Source organism: Cetorhinus maximus, chromosome 6 (assembly GCF_964194155.1).
Source record: "Cetorhinus maximus chromosome 6, sCetMax3.hap1.1, whole genome shotgun sequence".
Lineage (NCBI taxonomy): Eukaryota > Metazoa > Chordata > Chondrichthyes > Lamniformes > Cetorhinidae > Cetorhinus > Cetorhinus maximus.
Genome location: NC_135884.1, coordinates 70596540 through 70616852, shown reverse-complemented (window position 1 = coordinate 70616852; position 20313 = coordinate 70596540). Strand labels below are relative to the sequence as shown.

The window sequence follows — 20313 nt, the reverse complement described above, 5'->3', positions numbered from 1 at the left end:
GAGCAGTGAGACTTCATAAAGAGGTTTGGGAGGGAGAGGAGGAGATGATTGGTGAGTGACAGGTGAGTAAACACTTTATATAAGGTTTAAGGTATGTCAGTGCAACTCGGCCATGTGGAATGTGCATCTTGCGGGACGTGGGAAGTCATGCAGGCACAAAGTGCCCCCGATGACTACATCTGCAGAAAGTGTTACCAGGAACAGAAACTTGAGCTCCGGGTTGTGGAACTTGAGCGGTGGCTGGAGTCACTGTGATTAATCCGCAAGGCTGAGAATTACGTGGATAGCATGTTTAGAGAGGTGGTCACACTGCAGCTAAGAAGTACAGGCAGAGAGAGAATGGGTGACCACCAGAGTACCTAAGAGGAACAGGCAGGTAGTACAGAAATCCCCTGAGGCTATCTTGCTTTCTAACCACTTTTCTATTTTGGATAATGGTGAGCAAGATAGTTCCTCAGAGGACTGTAGTGATTCCTCAGAGGACTGTAACAAGAGCCAAGTTTGTGGCACCACAGGTGGCTCAGCTGCACAGGAGGGGAGGAGGATGCGTGGAAGTGCTATAGTGGTAGGAGATTCCATAGTTAGAGGAGCCAACAGGCATTTCTGCGGCCATAGATGTGACTCCAGGATGGTATGTTGCCTCCTTGGTGCCAGGGTCAGGGATGTCACAGAGCAGCTGCAGGACATTCTTTTGGGGGAAGGAAGCAGCCAGAGGTCATGGCCCACATTGGGACCAATGACATAGGTAGGAAAAGGGATGAGGTCCTGAAAGCAGATTTTAGTGAGTTAGAAAGGGAATTAAAAAGCAGGACCTCAAAAGCAGGACCTCAAGATTACTCCTAGTATCACGTGCTAGTGAGCATAAGAATAGGAAGATTGAACAGTTCAACATGTGGCTGGAGAAATAGAGTAGGAGGGAGGGCTTTAGGTTTCTGAGGCATTGGGATTGGTTCTGGAGCAGGTGGGACCTGTACAAGAAGGACAGGTTACACCTTAACAGCTCTGGGACTAATGTCCTCACAGGGAGGTTTGCTAATGCTATTAGGGAGGGTTTAAACTAGATTGTCAAGGGGATGAGACCTGAGGAGAAATTCAGAGTGCAGCGGAGAAAACTGGCAGTGGGAAGTAGTGAAGTATCAACTGATAACGAGGATATATCAGGAAGTAGTATCAAGGTAGATAGAATACTTGGAGAGTGTGATAGAATTAGAGTAGGCAATAGTAAGTCATGAGACGGGGTCAGAATAAAGGGGAGAGTAAAAAAGCCTAAATCAGGGCTAATGTGCATGTATGTGAATACACGGAGTGTGGTTAATAAGATTGGTGAACTGCAGGCACAGGTTGACAAATGGAATTATGATATTATTGCTGTAACAGCGACCTGGCTCAAAGAAGGGCAGGACTGGGCATTAAATATTCCTGGGTACAAGGTGTTTAGGAGAGGCAGGAAAGGAAGAAAAGGTGGGTGAGTGGCAATATTGATTAAAGATAGCATTACAGCTTTGGAGAGAGAGCTTGTCAAGGATCTCTGGCTAGAGGTAAGGAATGAAAAAGGTGCAATAACATTGATTGGTGTAGTATATAGACCACCAACTAGTGGAAGGGATATGGAGAAACAAACTTTAAAAGAAATTACAGAGAGATGCAAGAATTATAGAGTGATTATAATGAGGGTCTTCAATTATCCAAATATAGACTGGGATAGGAATAGTACAAAGGGAAAAGAGGGGCGAGAGCTCCTGGAATGTATTCAAGATAATTTTCTGCAGCAGTATGTTTATAGTTGAACAAGAAGACGTGCACTTTTAGACCTGGTTCTGGGGAATGAGTTGACTCAAGTGGATCATATATCAGTGGGAGAGCCTCTGGGGGACAGTGACCATTGTATCATAAGGTTTAGGTTAATCACGGAAAAGGACAGGAACAACCCAGAGCAGGGATAATTAACTGGGGGAAAGCCAACTTCAATGGAATGAGAATGCATCTGAGTCAAGTGAGTTAGAATCAAATGTTGGCAGAAAAGACAGTGGCTGAACAATAGGCAACCTTCAGAGAAAAAGTATTGCAGACGATGTCAAGGTATATTCCCATGAAGGAGAAAAGTAGGACAAATAAATCCAGACCACACTAGATGATAAGGGAGATGGAGGTAAAGATGAAAAAGAAGAAGTGCGTGTATGACAGATGTCAGGTAGAAAATACAATGGAGAATGAGGCCGAATATAGAAGGACCAGAGGGGAAGTGAAGAAACTAATAAGAAAAGCAAGAAGAGAGCATGAAAAGATGCTGGCAATTAATATAAAAGGGAATCCCAAGGTCTTCTATAAGCATGTAAATAATAAAAGGGTAGTAAAAGAGAAGAGAAGGGCCAATTAGGAACAAAAAAGGGGACTTGCATGTAGAGGCTGGAAAAAAGCAGGGGTGTTGAATGAGTACTTTGCATTTGCCTTTACAAGGGAAGAAGATGCTACCCAGGCCGAGGTGAGAGAGGAGGTAACCAGTACACTAGAAGAACTTACAATCGAGAGGAAGGAGGTGTTGGAAAGGCTATCCTTATTTAAAATAGATAAGGTACCAGGACCAGATGAGATGTATCCAAGGGCACTGAGGGAAGTGAGAGTGGAAAATGCAGAGGCACTAGTGATAATCTTCCAGTCTCCCTTAGACATTGATGGGGTGCCAGAGGACTGGAGAATTGCAAATGTTACGCCCTTGTTCAAAAAGGGGTGCGAGAATAAAGCTGGCAAGTACAGACCAGACAGTTTGATCTCAGTGGTAGGGGAACTTCTGGAAACTATAGTACAGGCTGAAATCACTCGTCACTTAGACAAGTGCAGAATAATTAAGGAAAGCCAGCATGGATTCATTAAGGGAATATCATATTTATCTAACTTGTTGGAGTTTTTTGAGGAGGTAAAAGAGAAGGTTGATAAGGGAAACGCTGTTGATGTGGTGTATATGGATTTTCAAAAGGCATTTGATACAGTGCCACGCAACAGACTTGTGAGAAAAATTCTAGGTCGTGGAATAAAAGAGAAAGCAGGCACTTGGATAAGAAATTGGCTGAGTGACAGGAAACAGAGAGTAGTGATAAATGGTTGGTTTTCAGATTAGTAGGAGGTTCGTAGTGGAGTTCCCCAGGAGTCAGTGTTGGGACCCTTGCTTTTCCTGATATATGTTAATGAACTAGACTGTGGTGTGCAGGGCATGATTTCAAAATTTGCAGATGATACGGAGATCAGAAATGTTGTCAACTGTGATGGGGATAGTGTTGAACTTCGAAAGGATATAGACATGTTGGTGGATTGGGCAGACGAGTAGCAGATGATGTTCAATGCAGAGCAGTGTGAGGCAGGAAAAATAGGGTGAGACAGTATAAAATAAAGAGAGAGCCTCTAAAGGAGGTGCAGGAACAGAAGGACCTCGGTGTAGACGTACATAGGTCATTGAAGATGGCAGGGCATGTTGAGAGAGCAGTTAATAAAGCATAAAGTATTTTAGGCTTTATTAATAGGGCACTGAGTATAAGAGTAAGGAGGTCATGTTGAACTTGTATAAGACACTAGTCAGGCTTCATCTGGAGTACTGCGTTGAGTTCTAGGCACTATACTTGGGGAAGGATGTGAAGACTTTGGAGAGAGTACAGAGGAGAGTCACAAGAATGATTCCAGCGATGAAGAACTATAGCTATGAGGATAGATTGGAGAGGTTGAGACTCTTTTCCTTGGGGAAAAGAAGGCTGAGAGGAGACTTGATAGTGGTATTCAAGACCCTGAGGGGTATGGACAGGGTAGTGAGAAACTGTTCCCACTCAAGAGAACATCAAGAACTAGAAGGCACAGATTCAAAATAATTGCCAAAAGGAGTAAATGTGGTATGAGGAAAATTTTTTTCACCCAGAGGGTGGTTGGAGTCTGGAACAAACTCCCTGAAAAGGTGGTGGAGGCAGGTTCAATCGAGGTATTCAAAAGGGAATTGGATTGCTACCTGAAATGAGAGAATGTGCAAGGTTACGGGGATAAGGCAGGGGAGTGGGACTAGATGGAATACTGTTTCAGAGAACCAGTGCAAGCTTAATGGGCCGAATGGCCTCTTTCTGCACAGTAAAGATACTGTGACACTGTAGCTAAGGTTAGCTATCTCAGCTCAAATTGGGGATGAAGCCTGGGTTTTCTGGTCTGCTTGACCTATTGGGCAGTCCGAATTACTCACTGAGTCATACTGAGTGGCTAAGCACTTTTTAGCTACACTTTTTACATTATTTGTTTCCCTTGGTCACATTCCTTTCTCCTTGAGGATACCACATGGGATTTCCTAATTGAGAACAATGAGTTAGGTCCCTTTTCCTATTGCCACTCCATGGTTGCTTCTTAAAGTATGTAACAGTAACCTTGAGGTTACTGTTTAACCTTCAGCCCATGGGCCAAATGCAGCCCGTGAAGCCCCTCTGCTGTGGCCCATGGAGCCAGTTTCAAAATGCCGGTAAGGCGGGTGAGTGAAGTGGAAGATTCTGCAAGGAATTGCTCCTCCAATAATAAGCCGTTCCTTTCCTCTGTTTGCTGCTGAGAGGCTCGCCAGTGAGTAGCAAATGTGGAGAGAACCAGACTGTGCTTGGAAGAGCAGCAAACTCTGGCTGCAGTGAGTATGCTAGGGAAGGAGAGGTTTTAAGGGGTTGGGGAGGAAGAGGAAGAGAGAGACTGGCTGCGGGGCCTTAGAGGGAAGAAGCTGGCTGCAGGGCCCAAGAAGGAACAGGCTAGCTGCAGGGCCCGGGGATGGGAAGAGAGGCTGGCTGCGGAGCTGCTTGGGTGAAGAGACTCGCTGCCGGTGGTGCCTGAGACAGAGGGTGTAATTTTTCTTGTCTGTTGGTGTCTGGTATCATGGCGGGTGTGAGCGGACAATATGGCAGGCAGCCAAAAATCGGTTTTATGACGTTATGAAACCAGTTTGCAATCATCCACTCCGCCCATCAATGGTGGGCCGCATTTCCTGCCGTTGCCATCAGGAACTTCATTTTAATACATCTGCATATTATTATAAGGCCAGCTCGCTGGAATCATCCCCCCACGTCAAATTTACCGCCCATGCCGACGGAAAAACACGCCGGTGCAGAACATATCTTGACAAGTGTGACGTGCAGAAGTCAAGACTTACCACCAAGGCCTTGTTCATATTGCGGACATCCGAGGAGCAGAAGATGCTGGAGCCCTACAACATTGGGACCTTGAAAGAACGTGCATCACATGCTGGGTAGATTCACATGGACATTGCTTTGCCACAAAGCAGCTCATGGAAGGTGGATGGTCACTGTTGAGTGTCTGCTTTGAAACATCAGTGTCTTGGCCATAGGCTGCTACGGATGATCAATGAGGGGGTGGAGAGGAACGTACACCGGAGGGGTTGGGGAGGAAGGTCTAGGTTTGACTGGGAGAGGAAGGTGTGTCGGGGGGTGTTGAGATTGGGAGAGGAGGAAAGATGGTGTCGATGGGAGGTGGGGTTGGGAGGGGAGAATGATGGTGTTGGGGGAGGGTGAGGTTGGGAGGGGGGAAATGATGATGTCGGGGGGTTGAGCTTGGGGGGAGTACAGGGGAGGAGGGTTTAACAGAGGAGAATACGGCAACTGGGGAGCCAGATGTAAGGGGGGAGGAAGGCGTAAGGAGGGGGGAAGGAGTTCAGAGTGGGGCAGGACTTCGGGTGGAGGAAGGAGTTCATAGGTGGGCAGGACTTCGGGTGGAGGAAGGAGTTCAGATGGGGCAGGACTTCCAGGGGGAAGAAGAAGTTTGGAGAGGGGAAGGAGTCTGCAGAGGGGAGAAGGAGTCCAGGGTGAGGAAGGAGTCCGGGAGAGTAAGGAGTCCAGGAAAGGAAGGAGGCTGGGAGGAGGAAGGAGTCTGGAGGGGGTAGCAGTCTGCAGGGTAGAAGAAGTCCAGGGGGAGGAAAGAGTCTGGGGAGGAAGGAGTAAAGTTGGAAGAAGGAGGGGAGGAAGGAATAAGGGTGGAGGAAGGTGTAAGTGGGGGGAATGACCAGGTGAACATGCAAGGGAGGGGTCTGCGGAGTTGATGACTGCCTCCTGGGGAGTGAAATGAGGGTGGGTGTGGTAGAATGGAATGGTGAGAATGAGAGAGGGCAGAGTGAGTTGGTAGGGTGGGAGTATGTGGGTGCGACGGTAGCATTAGAAGTGACAACGAGAGTGGTTGGTGAGGGCTTGGAGGCAAACACAGACCCTAGGGGTGGGTGGAGGAAGTCGGGGATGCCAATGTGAATGGGGGTGTGATTCTCAGAAAGGTAGGGAATGTATGCATTCACCTGGACATGCCCGAAAGAAAAGTGTTCTGGCTGGTAGGTGACGGCGGGGAGGTGGAAGGTAATGCCAGTAGGATTGACAGTGATGGGGAGAAAGGACATGGATGAATGGGGCAGGGGAAAGGATGGGAGAACTGAAGACAAATTTTACTAACACCGTGCTTCTAAAACCAAAAGTGAAAGAAGACTCGTGTTGGGTGGGAACAGGTGCTGCATGGGAGTGTGATCAGTGAGAGGATGGAGATGCAGGTCAGCTCAGATAGGGAACTGAAAGGGAACCCCAGCAGGACATTGAGATGAGCGTGATGGAGGAAGGATCCACGAAGGATCCTCCCATCCGTGGGAGAGTGTTTGCATGAGGCTCTGAAAAGCCCTGTCATACACACCTTCTCCCTCCAGAATCACTCATGGGCCAGCTGATTGCAGCTGAACTGCTAGTGAGGGTGGGGGGTGCAGTGGGAGGACTCGCAAAGCTTGTCAATGAAGCTGAAAAATACCATTACACATCATTCAGTGAAAGTGAATATATTTTCAGATTATAAGGTGACAAAATGTGTTAATCCGTGCAACCAGTTGTGATCAGAATTTCTTAACTTTTCTAGGCCGAACACTTCTAGGTGCTGCCCTGCAGCAAGGTTGGAGACAGCCTGTGCAATGGTCGGCCCTGTTGCCTTTGATGACTTTGGCATGCGTCCTCCAGAGAGCCAGGTTTTTGAGGGCCTGGGTCAAGATGACCAAACTTGACCCTTCTTCTGACTGCAGCCCAAAAACTTCAGGCCAGTATCACCATGATATGGTTGAAAACACTTACAATCCCCAACATGACTGGCCTGTCCAGTGTTGAAAATAGGCCTGATTCAAGGTGACCAGCCCTCACCCTCCTTCGAACTGCAGCCCAGATACTCAGATCCACTCTTCTTTTACTATAATTTAACTCAGACATGTCAAAACATATTTCCTGTTGTTCCAATGTCCATTTAGTTGATTCCACGCGAAGTCCAGATAAATGTCATCAGCTTCTGCTGGTTTTCCATGGACAATCTATCCAGACAAATATTATCAGTTCTCATTGTATGAGCATTCTTCTGCTGTTTGAGGTGGCACAGTAACAGCACAGTAACAGCACCTGGCTCCAAAGTTAATGAGGGTTTGAATGACTATATTTCCAGTACTATTGTCTGTGGCACAGACCTTAGTTGCATAATTCCTTGAGTGCATTGTATTGATGATGTGTCCGTTATGCCATTGTATTGGGTAATCAGACTTCTTGATTGCATTAGTCAATGTCCAAACCTTTTTGAAAAGTCGCTGTGTTTTTACTAAATATCCAAATTAACCCTTTGCTGCCCAGCCCTGTACTGCTGACTGCAGCTTGGCTTTTTGTAATTTATAGTTCCAATCATGAGGTCAAAACATGTCTATGGTTTTGAAATTATGTTTCATAGATTTCCCAGTTGGAAGGGATTCCAATCCTACAAAGTGATGAGAAGAGTTACTTAACCTGGCGGGATGGATGAGACCATTCATTCTCTTTTGACACTGGGTAGCTGTCCTCTTTTGCAGGGCATTGGCACTGATGACCGCTGCCATTGACTCCCGTGCTAGATTGGTGACCTTGCTTGCTGGTCTTCACCCAGAACAGGGATAGAGAACTTCACGGCGGGCCTCCATTTAAATACCAACTGAACTCATTAACAGGGCTGCCCGTCCAAACTTCGCATTTTTCATGGAACCTCATGCACTGGCAGGATGAGGTTTCATGAGGGTTTTATAACCTTAATAAAAATGTTTAATAAAATTCATAGACATGTCCCAGCTCATGTGACACTGTCACATGAGGGGACATGTCCGAATAATTTTTTCAAATCTTTTTTTCCGTTTTTTACAGTGAAATTAAACTCCCTGAGTCTGCTCCATGCCTCAGGGAGATTTCTGCGCTCTTTCGAGAGTGTGGGCCCCGACTCTCCCTCCTCCCCCCGCCTGCATAGGGAGTGCTGAGCGCTTCCAGGTGCGCATAATGCTGGGCGGGCCTTAATTGGCCCACCCACGTAAAATGGTGGCACGCAGCCGATCACGGGTGGTAATCGGCTGTGCGCCTGCCTGCGCCCGCTCCTCCTGCCCAGCCCGCACAATGGGGAGAAAATTCTCCACCATCTTTCTGAAATTTGCTCATGAGAAAAAAATGGAAATGAAGCTCCCCATGTGAAAAGGTTGGACAAGCCTGTTTTACACAATCTTTCCTTGATAATTTAAGTTAGATTTTGTTACACTACCTCCCATCTCCAACCACTCTGCCAAACAGCCTTTTTACCCCATCTCCAAAATTATTATAAGTAATAAACAATCATTTCAAAAGAATTCCACTTGCCAACCAATCAGCACTCTCTTCTCATACAGTATAAAGTTGTCGCTTCCCCTGACATTAATATTCTTGCGATTAGCCTGATGAGTGCAAGATGAAAACCTTTGACAAAATGTCTTTTTTCAGCAATGCTCAAGTTCTGTACTATCAAATGACTAATTATTTTAATGCTTCCATGATTTTTCTCTCATGGGTTGCTTGCAGCAGTGTCCTGGAGATTAATCTTTAATTCCTGGAAACTCCGGGATAATCCTGGAGGGTTGGTAGGCCCAACACAAACCCATATTCTGTCGATCCACTGTTTAATGTATTAGTGTTATAACTTGCTACATAGCCAGCCTGTGCAAAATATTGAACCAGAAATTATTTAAAACAGAGCAACTTCAGCATGTGCTGTCAGCAAGTGTTTGCAGGGATAAACTGGATGTTTGTGGTGAAATTATTGCAGATATAAGTTTAGAGAGATCCGATAAGGAATATAAATACTAACACTAATTCTCATGAAAGTTATTTCATTGAAGATCTTTTAACCCCACATCTTGAAATGTAGCCTCAAGCATCTACAAAAGACTGAATGGCTGGAGAGTGAGCAGGAAAAGTGCAGTTGTGAATGGAAGAGCAGCAAGCATGGGAGAGAAGGAATCTATGACTGGAGGAGCAGCAGGTGTAGGAGAGAGGGAAACTACAAGTTGTGCAGCAAACTTCAAGAGGGTATGGGAGGGGGTTGGGCAAGAGAAGGGTAGGTGTGTCTGGAAGTGAACAGCACATGGTGGGAGGGCAATAAGTGAGGAACTGGACAAGGCCTGAGCCCTGGGCAGACTGAACTTCAGAAGGCGAGAGCACTCTGGCTTCATCAGTAAAAGTTGTAGGAAATTCCCCAGTAGCCAGGTAGCCCTTGATGGGAGGGAATGAGCAGATGAAAGTGATGGGATTGGCAGTGTGTCCGGTTGCAAGCTCTGAATCAGAGTAAGGCTTGGAAGTGCCCCCCATTCACAGCTCTCAATGACCCTGGACTCAACCTGGAGCCACATGACCTAAAGCAACAAATGATCACAAATCCAGAGTGCCCAATATCATGGCCAGATAAACACACACAGGCTGGGGTGAGGTTGATCAATGAATTTAGTTTCAATGAGCACCTAAGGCTTTCTCTTGGGCAGCCTTATGATGCAGGCTGAATTATTGATCACATCTCTCTTCGCTTAGGTAGTCCCTTGGCATCAAGGATGATTTGCTTCCACTCCGATTCGATTAGTTCTGAGTTGGGTGATAAGTCCAATGTGTGATCTGCAGACTCTGCCACGAGTTGTTTGGAGATTTGTGCACATTATCCGATGCCTGTCCTTCTGGGAGTCCCCTGCCATGACTGAGTTCAGAAGAGAGCAGTTGCTTCAGGAGTCTGGTGTCAGGCATATGAATGACATGTCCTGTCCAGTAGAGCTGGTTTTGAGTGATTAGCACCTCGATGCTGGGCATGTTGGCTTGGGAGAGGGCGCTGCTGTTGGACCAACTTTCTTGTCACCAAATACATTGGATCTTGCGAAGGCACTGCTGGTGGTACTTCTCCAGCCCTTTGAGGTGCCTGTTGTATGTTGACCAAGTCTCGGAAGCAAATAGGAGTGTGGGGATCATTGCTACACAGTAAACCATGACCTTAGTCTCGGTTTCAGATCTTGGTCCAATACTCTTTTCCTAAGTCAGTTGAAGGTTAACTGTCACCTTGGAGGCAATGAAGAATTTTGTCATCTATGTCTACCTCTATCGAGAGGAGGCTCCCAAACTATGGAAAATGGTCCACGTTTTCCAGGATCTTGCAATTGGTCTTAAATGACTGAGTGGGGTCGGGGGAGTGGTGGGGTGGGGAGGTGTTTTCCTGTGGGAGCTGGTTGGAAGAGGACCTTAGTTTTCTGTGTGTACCACCTCATTTCCCTCAAGTGGGAAGAGGGTTGCATGTTGGGGAATCTCAGGTACACTGTAATCATGACTATATTCAAGAAGGGAGACAAGTCCGATTGCAGTAACTACAAAGGAGTCTCCCTGCTGTGTGACCAAGGGAAGATCATTGCAAGGATCCTTCTCAATTGCTTCCTCCCCATGCCGAAGAACTCCTTTCAGAGTTGTAGTGCAATTTTTGCCCAATGAGATGCACCACAGACATGATCTTCACTGCATGGCAAATTCAAGAGAAATGCAAGGAACAGCACTAACCGCAGTATATGGCCTTTTTTAATCTCATGTTAGCATTTGACCCTGTCAACTTCGAAGGCTTATAGAATATCCTCCACAAATTTGGCTGCCCTTGGAAATTTAGCACCATCCCCTGCCTACTCCTCAATGACATACAAACCCAGATCCTCATCAATGAAACCATAACACTATCTCAGTGAAGAGTGGTGTCAAGCAAAGTTATGTCACTGCACCAACCCTCTTCTCCATTTTCCTCACTGCAATACTGCACTTCACCTCCAGCAAATTGCCCACAGGCATGGAGATAATCTACAGATCAGAAAGGAAACTGTTCAACCTACGCTGCCTTCAATCCAAAACCAAAACCACTCCAAACACGGTCATTGAGCTTCGGTATGCAGATGACACTTGTGTATGCGTTCACTGAGAAACCTAATTCCAGATCATTGTTGACCCCTCCGAAGCATATGAGAAAATGGGCCTTTCATTAAACACCCAGAATTGATCATTTATGTGGCTCATCGTTAATAAACACTTACCGTTAGCATTGACTGAGCTGCATGTACCAGCCTGAAGACCACAAGTTAATTTATTTGTCTAGATAAATCCATAATGGATGAGAGATTAGATTATGAGAGTTTCATTTCACTGTTGGGCAAGATGAATGAATTTCTATGGTTATCCATGATCAAAGCCCATGCTTTCTGACTATACATCATCCTTTCATAATACGTCTGCTCTCCTGAAATTATGAGCTGTGAGGTCACGAAAGCAGAGCTAACAGTCCAGGTATGGGATTCATGAGGAGAGGTAGAATAGGACAGATGTGAGGAGGAGTATAATGGGACCAGTGAGAGGAGAACATGAATGGGGCCACTGAGAAGAAATTTAGATTGGAAAGTTTGAGCATAAAAGTGTAATGTGACCTGTTAGAGCAGGTTTGTCCAACCTTTTCACTTCGTGGGGGTGGGGGCACATTTGCATATTTTTCTCATTCAAGGGGCAGATAAGCAAATTTCGGAAAGATAAGGTTTGGCACAACAATAAACTGAATTTCAAAAAAAAAGTTGAGGTTTTAAGAAAAGAAACAATTGCTGAGCAAAAGTACAGCAATGTCTTAGCAATAAATTAAGTTAAAAAAAGAGTAATTAATAAAAATGACTAGAGTGTGAGAGGGTCAGTCTGTGTGTGTGTCCAGCTCACTCCCAGTCTCAGGGTATTCACGCACTCACACTCACCCACTATGAGTGGATGTATGTGAACATGTTCGTGTGTGGTGATGAGAGTGAGTGAGAAACTTGAGACTGAGTGTAAGGCAGACTCACACTCCCACCCACTCACTCAGTCTCTCGCACTCACCCCTACGCATTCACCCCCACACACTCACTCAGCCTCTCACACTCACCCCCACATACTCACTCAGTCTCTCACAATCACCCACATGCACTCACCCCCACACACTTGCAGTCTCTCGCACTCACCCCCATATACTCACAGTCTCTCGCATTCACTCCCACACACTCAGTCACTCACTCTCACTCCCCCCCACTCCCCCCACACACACACACACATTCAATTAGTCTCTCACTCTCCCACTGCCCCCCACCCACCCACACACACACACACACAAGGATAGACACACTCTCAAACTCACATATTCACCACGGCCCTTCTTCTCCCTGGACCCTCACGACTTTGCCGTCCCCCGGACCTCCCCGGGCCTGACGCGACTTCACCCTCCCTGGGCCCAATGCGACAGCACTCTCCCCGGATCTTCCCGGGCCCGATGCGACTTCACCCTCTCCGGGCCCAATGTGACTTCATCCTATTTAAGAAGATAAGCCAACGTTCAGTCAGTCATCATATTACCAAAAGTAACATAGATTTCTATTAGAAGCTTTCGATCATGAAGAAACTCTGAAATACAGATATAGATTAAGTCTGTTAGTCTATAAAGCACACATTATTTGGAGGCTGTAACCCCAGTCAGATTTGAAGTGGAGGGTCCATTCCGGGGGTTGTTACCTTAATAATTGTAGCAAATTTAGTAACTGAATAGCAAAGAAAATTACTGTAATTAGAAAAATGCTGCTCCTGAAACAGATCCTTTTTGCACATAGAACAATTTCTAAAATTATGGACCTCCTCCCAACCAACATCCCTTGGTCACTTTTGGGAAAAGTAAAAATAACCATTATAGTTACAAGCGCAAGACTTTCTATGAAGCTGCATGAGGTGAATCTTTAAAGTGGAAGTTTAAAGTTATGACAATGAGGTGTCCTATTTGTTTGCTTCAAAGTACCAATTAGGGCCTCAACTATTTACTGTATTAGTAATAACTTTGATGATTGGATGGAAAGCCATATATCCAGATTTGCCCCTGACACAAAGATAGGTGGCATTGTAAACAGCATAGCTGGAAGCCTAAAAGCAGAAAGAGACATTGATAGATTAAATGATGGGGAAAACTTGGGCAAATGGATTTCAATACAGGAAAATGTGAGGTTATTCACTTTGAACCGAAAAGGTTAGAGAACAGCTTACTTTCTAAAAGCTAGAAACAGTGGAGGCCCAAAGAGACTTGGGGGACTAGATACACTGATCATTAAAATGTCTTGAACAGTTACAGAAAATAATCAAAAAAGCTACTAGAATGCTGGTCTTTATATCTAGAAAACTAGAATACGGGGGATGGGGGTTAGCAGTCATGCTTCAGCTATACAAAGCTGTACAAAGCCCTAGTCCAACCACACCTGGAACGTTAAGAGCAGTTCCGGGCGTGGTGCCTTAACAAGGATATTGGCCTTGGAAGGAGTGCTACATAGATTTACCAAAGTTATATCTGAGCCCCAAGGTTTAAATTACAAAGAGAGATTATGTGAACTAGTGTTGTAGTCCTTGGGATTTAGAAGATTTAAGGGGTAATTTGATTGAAATTTTCAAGATATTAAGGGAACTATTTCTGCTGGCTGGGGAGTCCAGGACTAGCCGGCATAGTCTAAAAGTTAGAACCAGACTTTTCAAGAGTGATATTAGGAAACATTTCTACATGCAGAGGATGGTTGAGGTTTGGAACTCTGATCCACAAAGGCTAATTGATGCTATATCAATTGTTAAATATAAAATAGATTGATAGATTTTTGTTAATCATAAGTATTAAGGGATATGGGGCAAATGCAGGAATATGGAGCTAGGTCACAGATCATCCATGATCTCATTAATAATGGAATAAATTTGAGGGACTAAATGATCTAATCCTGTTTCTATCTTCCTATTATCTGATTGAGCTTCTGAATTTCTGAAGAATTTGTCCCTCACACTCAGGACTCTGATAATTTACAAAAGCAATGCTGCTTGGAATTTGTTTCTGTGATAAGTGATATTTGCTATTAGGGTCATTTGAGACCTGAGGGTGTGGTCATTCCCCCCCTTTTGCAAGTCACCCCAGGCCCAGGTAAATGTCCTAAGCTCGGTTACAAGCCATGGCCCACGCAGAACAAGCAAATTTTCGGTGGTGATGGCAGAAGAGCCAGAACCTGGAGGGACAAGGGCTGCTTACAGGCAGGAAGAGGAGCTGTGTTTCCTTTAAACACGAAAGGGGAAGGCAATGGAAAACCACCTCATGTATTTTTTTTCCTTAGTCATATTTTTCATTGAAATTGAAAATGGGAGGCTCCTATGAACTACTGGAAATTAAGTGGAAAGCGCAAGACCATGAGGCGTGGAGAAATGAGCAGAGGACCTGCTCTTAGGCAGACCATGACAACATTCTTTGTGTACTGTATTAACTAACACATAGTCTACTACCGATTCAATTTAATCCCTAATTCCTGATTGGTTGCAGTTGATCTCCTTGCACTTTTGAAATGGAAAGCACAGCCAGACAGGGTGATGGACATCCTTGGGAGACTACGCCATGTCAGCGGTGAAGAAATAGTTAAAGTAAGTCAATGTTTAGATCATGTTGTCCAGAGTGTCTGGCCCATATGCTCAGAGAATAGATAGAGCAGCCTGAGATTCAATTCAAGAAATATGCCCTTTTCTCCTCTCGTCTTCTCATTTCTTCAGGCCCGTCTTTTCTCCATTTCTCTCTTCACCACTTTTCCCTACTCAGTTCTGCTTCACTCATCTATCCTTGCATCTCCTCTCCTTACCTCTTCTCCATTTATCTCCTATTACCACCCTTCTCTATAACCCCCATTCCTCTGTTTCCCCAACCTCACCTCCAGTCCTCCACCACTCTCCCTTTCCTCTTTGCTCTGCTCCAATCCTCTCCTTCCCCTTGCCCTTCACCTCTCTTCTTTACCCTCTGCTTTCTGCTCCCCTGTCATCTCACCTCTGACATCTTCCTATTAATCCTGCCTTCCGTCTATTCTCTCCCTCTTAGTAAATCAATGCACAGATGGAGCAGTATGTTAAACTTTTCTAATGTTTGTTGTGTTGAATGTTGAAAATTGCATTACAGACCTTACTAAAGCACTTGTGGCCTTTACCAGGCTTCTATTACCACTTATATAGAGCATAATTAGGAGGCAAATATGATGAAAATCTCCAACTGTGCTAAAGAGGTACTTTTTGATTGAGTTTTTTGGACAAACGCCTGAGTTCACAGTACGGAATTGAATAGAATAAGACAGAAGGTGAGGTAAATTATAAAGAAGTGGTGGTTAGGGATACCAAGCATATAGCTTTAAAAGCTGTAAATCATTGCATGAGCGCCTATTGAGGGAAGTAAGGAATCAAAGATGTTGGAAAAGGATAAGTGCTATGCTCTGTGACATGAGTTGTCATCTTTGGTTGGATATATTCCTAAAGCTATCAGCACATGACCCCTGCCTCTAACTGTCCCACTCCTAGTCCCCCAATATGGCCATCCTCATGGTGCCCCATCTTCCCATGCCAATCAGTGAATGAAGAGACTCCTCATTACCCCATGGATGATTCTTGACTGTCAGACAAACAGCTTTTTTCCCAGGTCTGATATTTTTATAACTAATTTAAATGTTCAAAGACAATGATAAGAATACTATTTTTAAAGCTCAGGTTCTCCCAGGTTGATAACACTATTGATGAGTCTTAATTTCAACACAGAAATGCAGGGAAGGGGAAAGTAGGATTTATGGGAATTATTGTGGAAGATAGTGGTAAGCAGAGACTCAGTTCATCCACACAGAGCACTTGTGAAACTGGGAGGGTAAGTCATCCCAGTTTACTCGCACATGCGTTTCATTAGCCAGAGCAAGAATGCCCAGAAGGCTAAGAGTAGATTGCCTGCCTATTGTCTCAGGAGAGAGTGAGAGAGATGGTACAGGGACCAAGGAAACCTGGAAAAAAGACAAATGGAAAATGCTGAAAAAACTCAGCAGGTCTGGCAGCATCTGTGGAGAGAGAAACAGAGTTAACATTTTGAGTCCTTATGGCTTCTTCAGAGCTAAAGAGAAGTAGAAATGTGATGGATTTTATACTGTTTAAGAGGGGCTAGAGCAGGTGGAGCAAGATGGAAGATCAGCGAAGGAGAGATTGACAAATATGTCATGGACACAAGACAAAGGGAGCGTTAACAATATTGGTAAAGACTAAAGAAGATGCTGATAGTGGCAAAAAGGTAAGAGCAGAATGCCTGCTATTAACACATTTTGCTCTTACTTTTATGCCACTATCAGCACCTTCTTTAATCTTTACCACTAACGTTAACACTCCCTTTGACTTATGTCCATGACATCTTTGTCAATCTCTCCATAGCTCCCACCTATCTCTAACCTTCTATCTTGCTCCACCTGCTCTACCCCTTCTTAAACAGCATAAACTCCATCATATTTCTACTTCCCTTTAGCTCTGAAGAAGTCATATGGACTCAAAACATTAACTCTATTTCTCTCCACAGATGCTGCCAGACCTGCTGAGTTTTTCCAGCATTTTTTGTTTTTATTCCAGATTTCCAGCATCCACAGTATTTTGCTTTCATCTTACTGGAAAAAAGACAGGCTGGGGGAGAAGCCAGTTATTCAAGAGATTTAATGCATAGTCTCTGGAAAGATTTATTAATTTTGGCCAGCTTGATGTGGAATGTAAATTAATTACTTTTTATACTTATTCGATATTCATTCAGACAATTTTTTTTTAGAGAGATTATCTACTTGTTGAGTTATGGTTCCACAGGCACTGGTATCACTCCAACCCCTCACCCAAATGGCTATTAACTTCAATGGACATTGGGATCCCAATCCATTCCTTACCTGGCATCCTCATGTGCAAATGGGGTCACTGGATAGCGATCAGCATCAACACAATGTCCTACATAGCAGAGGATAACAGTTGTATCCCCTACAGAGAGCAGCTAACTGGTCAAATCTGGTCTTTCTTTGTCTCTTTGACTCTTTACCGCATGGTATATTAACCCAATGAACTATTGCAGAGAAGATCCAAGCCACTGGCTGCTTATTGTAGAGGGCTGACTCTAAATAGCATTAAAATAAACTACCCCTTTCTGAAGTAGATTGATTTCAATGCTCAGCAAATAGGGACTGAAACTGAAGCAGCTTCCCTAGTTAAATCTCTTCTCTTTTCCAGTTTTTACAGGATATTTTAGACACCTTGTTTACAATTTTAGATGACAACACTGAGAAATATGGGCTACTGGTATTTCAATCCTTGGTAAGTATCACTAACCTGGTAAGTTATATACCTACACATTTCTTGGAATTATCTGAGGTGAAGACTGTGGGGTGAGATGTTCTCAGGATATATTGGCAATTGGCAAATAAGACTTTTGGGATTTGTGTCCCAGTGTGTTGTGTGGTTAAAAAAAATCAACTGTCAGTTATTTCAACTCCATTCTTTCAAACTATCAGCTTTAACACAGCATTTGCCAAATTACAAAACAAAATTAAGATTATCATTTTGTTTTACCCACCTGAATTTTCTCCCCTCCTTCTTGAAAGTTCCAATCATTGCTAAGGTTTTAGACACCCTCTAGTAATTCGCTGCCCATGTGGTCATTACTCAGATGTAAACCTAGACAGTAAATGTAGGCTACACGGTCAAGCACAATCCCGTTCTGATGTGACATCCACATTCCATAAGATTTGGTTGATAAGAATTAGGAGGAGGAACCCTGACTGATTTTCCCTTTCATAACCCAAGCACGCTGAGACCAGTTGCAAAATCTGTCTCTGTGCAGGCTGACAACTGACTCAGCAGAATTGTACATGGGACCTTTCTGGTCTGTATGGCTCAATGCCATCATGAACAATGGATAAAGGATGGCTTTAAAATGATTATTTAATAAAATGAAATTCTAAGCTTTTCGTTTGCAATCATCAGAACTTACCAACAGTAATGCGGGAACAGCAATTTACACTGCATGAGAAGAGAGTGCTGATTATTTGGCAAGTGAACTCTGATCTCTGATTGGTGGAGGCGTTGCCCTGAGGAAAGAGCTAGGAGATGTCTGTTCCCTAAGGTTTTGTTTAGTGAAAAAGGCGCAATGTGTGGGCATGTTCCTTCTGTCTGCAAAGAACAGGGCTGTTTGTGTGAATATATATGGCTTCTAGTCAATTTAAGATTGTCAGTCGGGCTCGCATGCTAGAAGCCACATATATTCACACACAGGGCCCTGTCCTTTGCAGACAGAATGAACATGTCCACACATTACACCCTTTTCAACTAAACAAAAGCTTAGGGAACAGTCATCCCCTGGTTCATTCCCCAGGGCAATGCCTTGAACAATCAAAGTCGACCTGCCCAGTCTGAATTTGAAAAAATCTGGGCAGTTAACTGTTCCATGCTGCATTCTCCACCAATCAGAGTCCACTTGCCAAACAATCAGCACTCTCTTCTCATGCAGTATAAATTGCTGTTCCCCCATTACTGTTGGTAATTTCTTGCAAGCTATCCTGATGAGTGCAAGATGAAAAGCTTAGATAGCATGTCTCTTTTTTCAGCAACACTCAAGTTCTGTGCTACCAAGCTACTATTTAAAATGAAAGTCATGAATGTAATGCATCTGTATATTTCCACTAGCTGTGGCATAACCCACATGGCCATTTCCCAATCTGAATGAAGGATTCGATGAACTCACTTCCTCAGCAGTCACTATACTTGGCTAAGAGACAGGCTGGAGGGAGGCTAGATCATGTGAGCTGAAAGACCAATATACTAACTTTCTTTAAACAAATTATATATTTAAAATGCAAAGGTACCTCAGGGGTATTGAAGAACAAATTGAAATAATAGCTTGCAGTATTGATGTGTTTTGGGGTTCCATTTCTCTAAAAACAGGACATTGTTCGCATCTTTTTACAGAATTGTGGTTCTTCTTTTTCATTATATATTTGGATGAATGTTAATTATATGCAGACATTTGCAGCTTCTACTATTTCCCTCTCTCTTTTTCCTCTTCCTTCTCCCCCTCCACATCTACAGTATGATATGTACATGAAGTATACAGGGACCTACCGATTTCTAGTTAAACAGCAAGCTCAGTGTTTTTATTTATTTTTACACTAGCTGCTTTATAACCCAATGAACTAACAGTAACAACCGTTGCAGCGTGGCTTCTCAACCAGATGGACATGGCTCAAATCCCAGGGCTCCTTATTGCTCAGATCTATTTTCCTCGATTGGACAGGTTTAGTAAGCCTCAAGGCTGCATGTTGCACAGATTTGATGGCCTCTGCCACATTACATTATTTCATCCATGCTGCCTCTAGCTTGAATACACATCCCTCAAATGGGATGTGTTTTCCATTTCTCTGGTGAGTGGTAAAGAGTGTGAGTAAATCCTCTGAGTAACTGGCTTCAAACTGCTTCCATTCACAAACCAGTGAACTTTGTCTCATTTAATCTTGTCAGAACACAAAACAACACAGCCTTCTCTTTCTCCACTCACCCCCAGCTCCCTTGCAACCACCCCCAAGCCGCACCCCACCCCTCAAGTATCACTGGATTTAATGAAGTATGTTACAAGTACCTTACTATTGTACAGTACTCCAAAGCTTCTAATTTGTTACACTGCTTATCAGTAGCCAAGGAGAGGGATGGAGTCAGTAGCCAGGGCCTTGGCAACTGTTTGAGGTTAAACCACATTTCACAAGCATAGCATCGAATTTGACCCTGAGTTCAGCTTCCGACCTCACATCTTCTCCATCACCAAGACCAGCAACCTCCACTCCTGGAACTTCTTGCTCAGCCCATCTGCTGCTGAAACCCTCACCTCAAGATATGACTAGTTCAATTCCAACACATTCCTGGTCGGCCTCCAATTTTTGACCCTCCGTAAATTTGATGTCATTCAAAATTCTGCTGTCCATATCCTAACTCGCACCAAGTTTCATTCACCCATCACCACGCACTGACCTATATTGACTCTTTGTCCAGCAATGCCTTGGTGTTAACATGTGATTTATTGTGTTCTGACAAGATTAAATGAGACAAAGTTCACTGGTTGATGAATGGAAGCAGTTTG

General features: G+C 44.2%; 1 protein-coding gene across 1 annotated transcript in view; it reads left to right on the top strand.

Moving 5' to 3' along the window:
* The window catches only part of dock3 (dedicator of cytokinesis 3), a 1472428-nt gene that overhangs the window by 1136760 nt on the left and 315355 nt on the right, over nt 1-20313 (top strand). Inside the window, exons 19-20 of the mRNA XM_078543841.1 lie at nt 14692-14789; nt 17418-17501. Of these exons, the coding sequence (XP_078399967.1) occupies nt 14692-14789; nt 17418-17501 (182 nt within the window). The remainder of the gene's footprint in view (nt 1-14691; nt 14790-17417; nt 17502-20313) is intronic.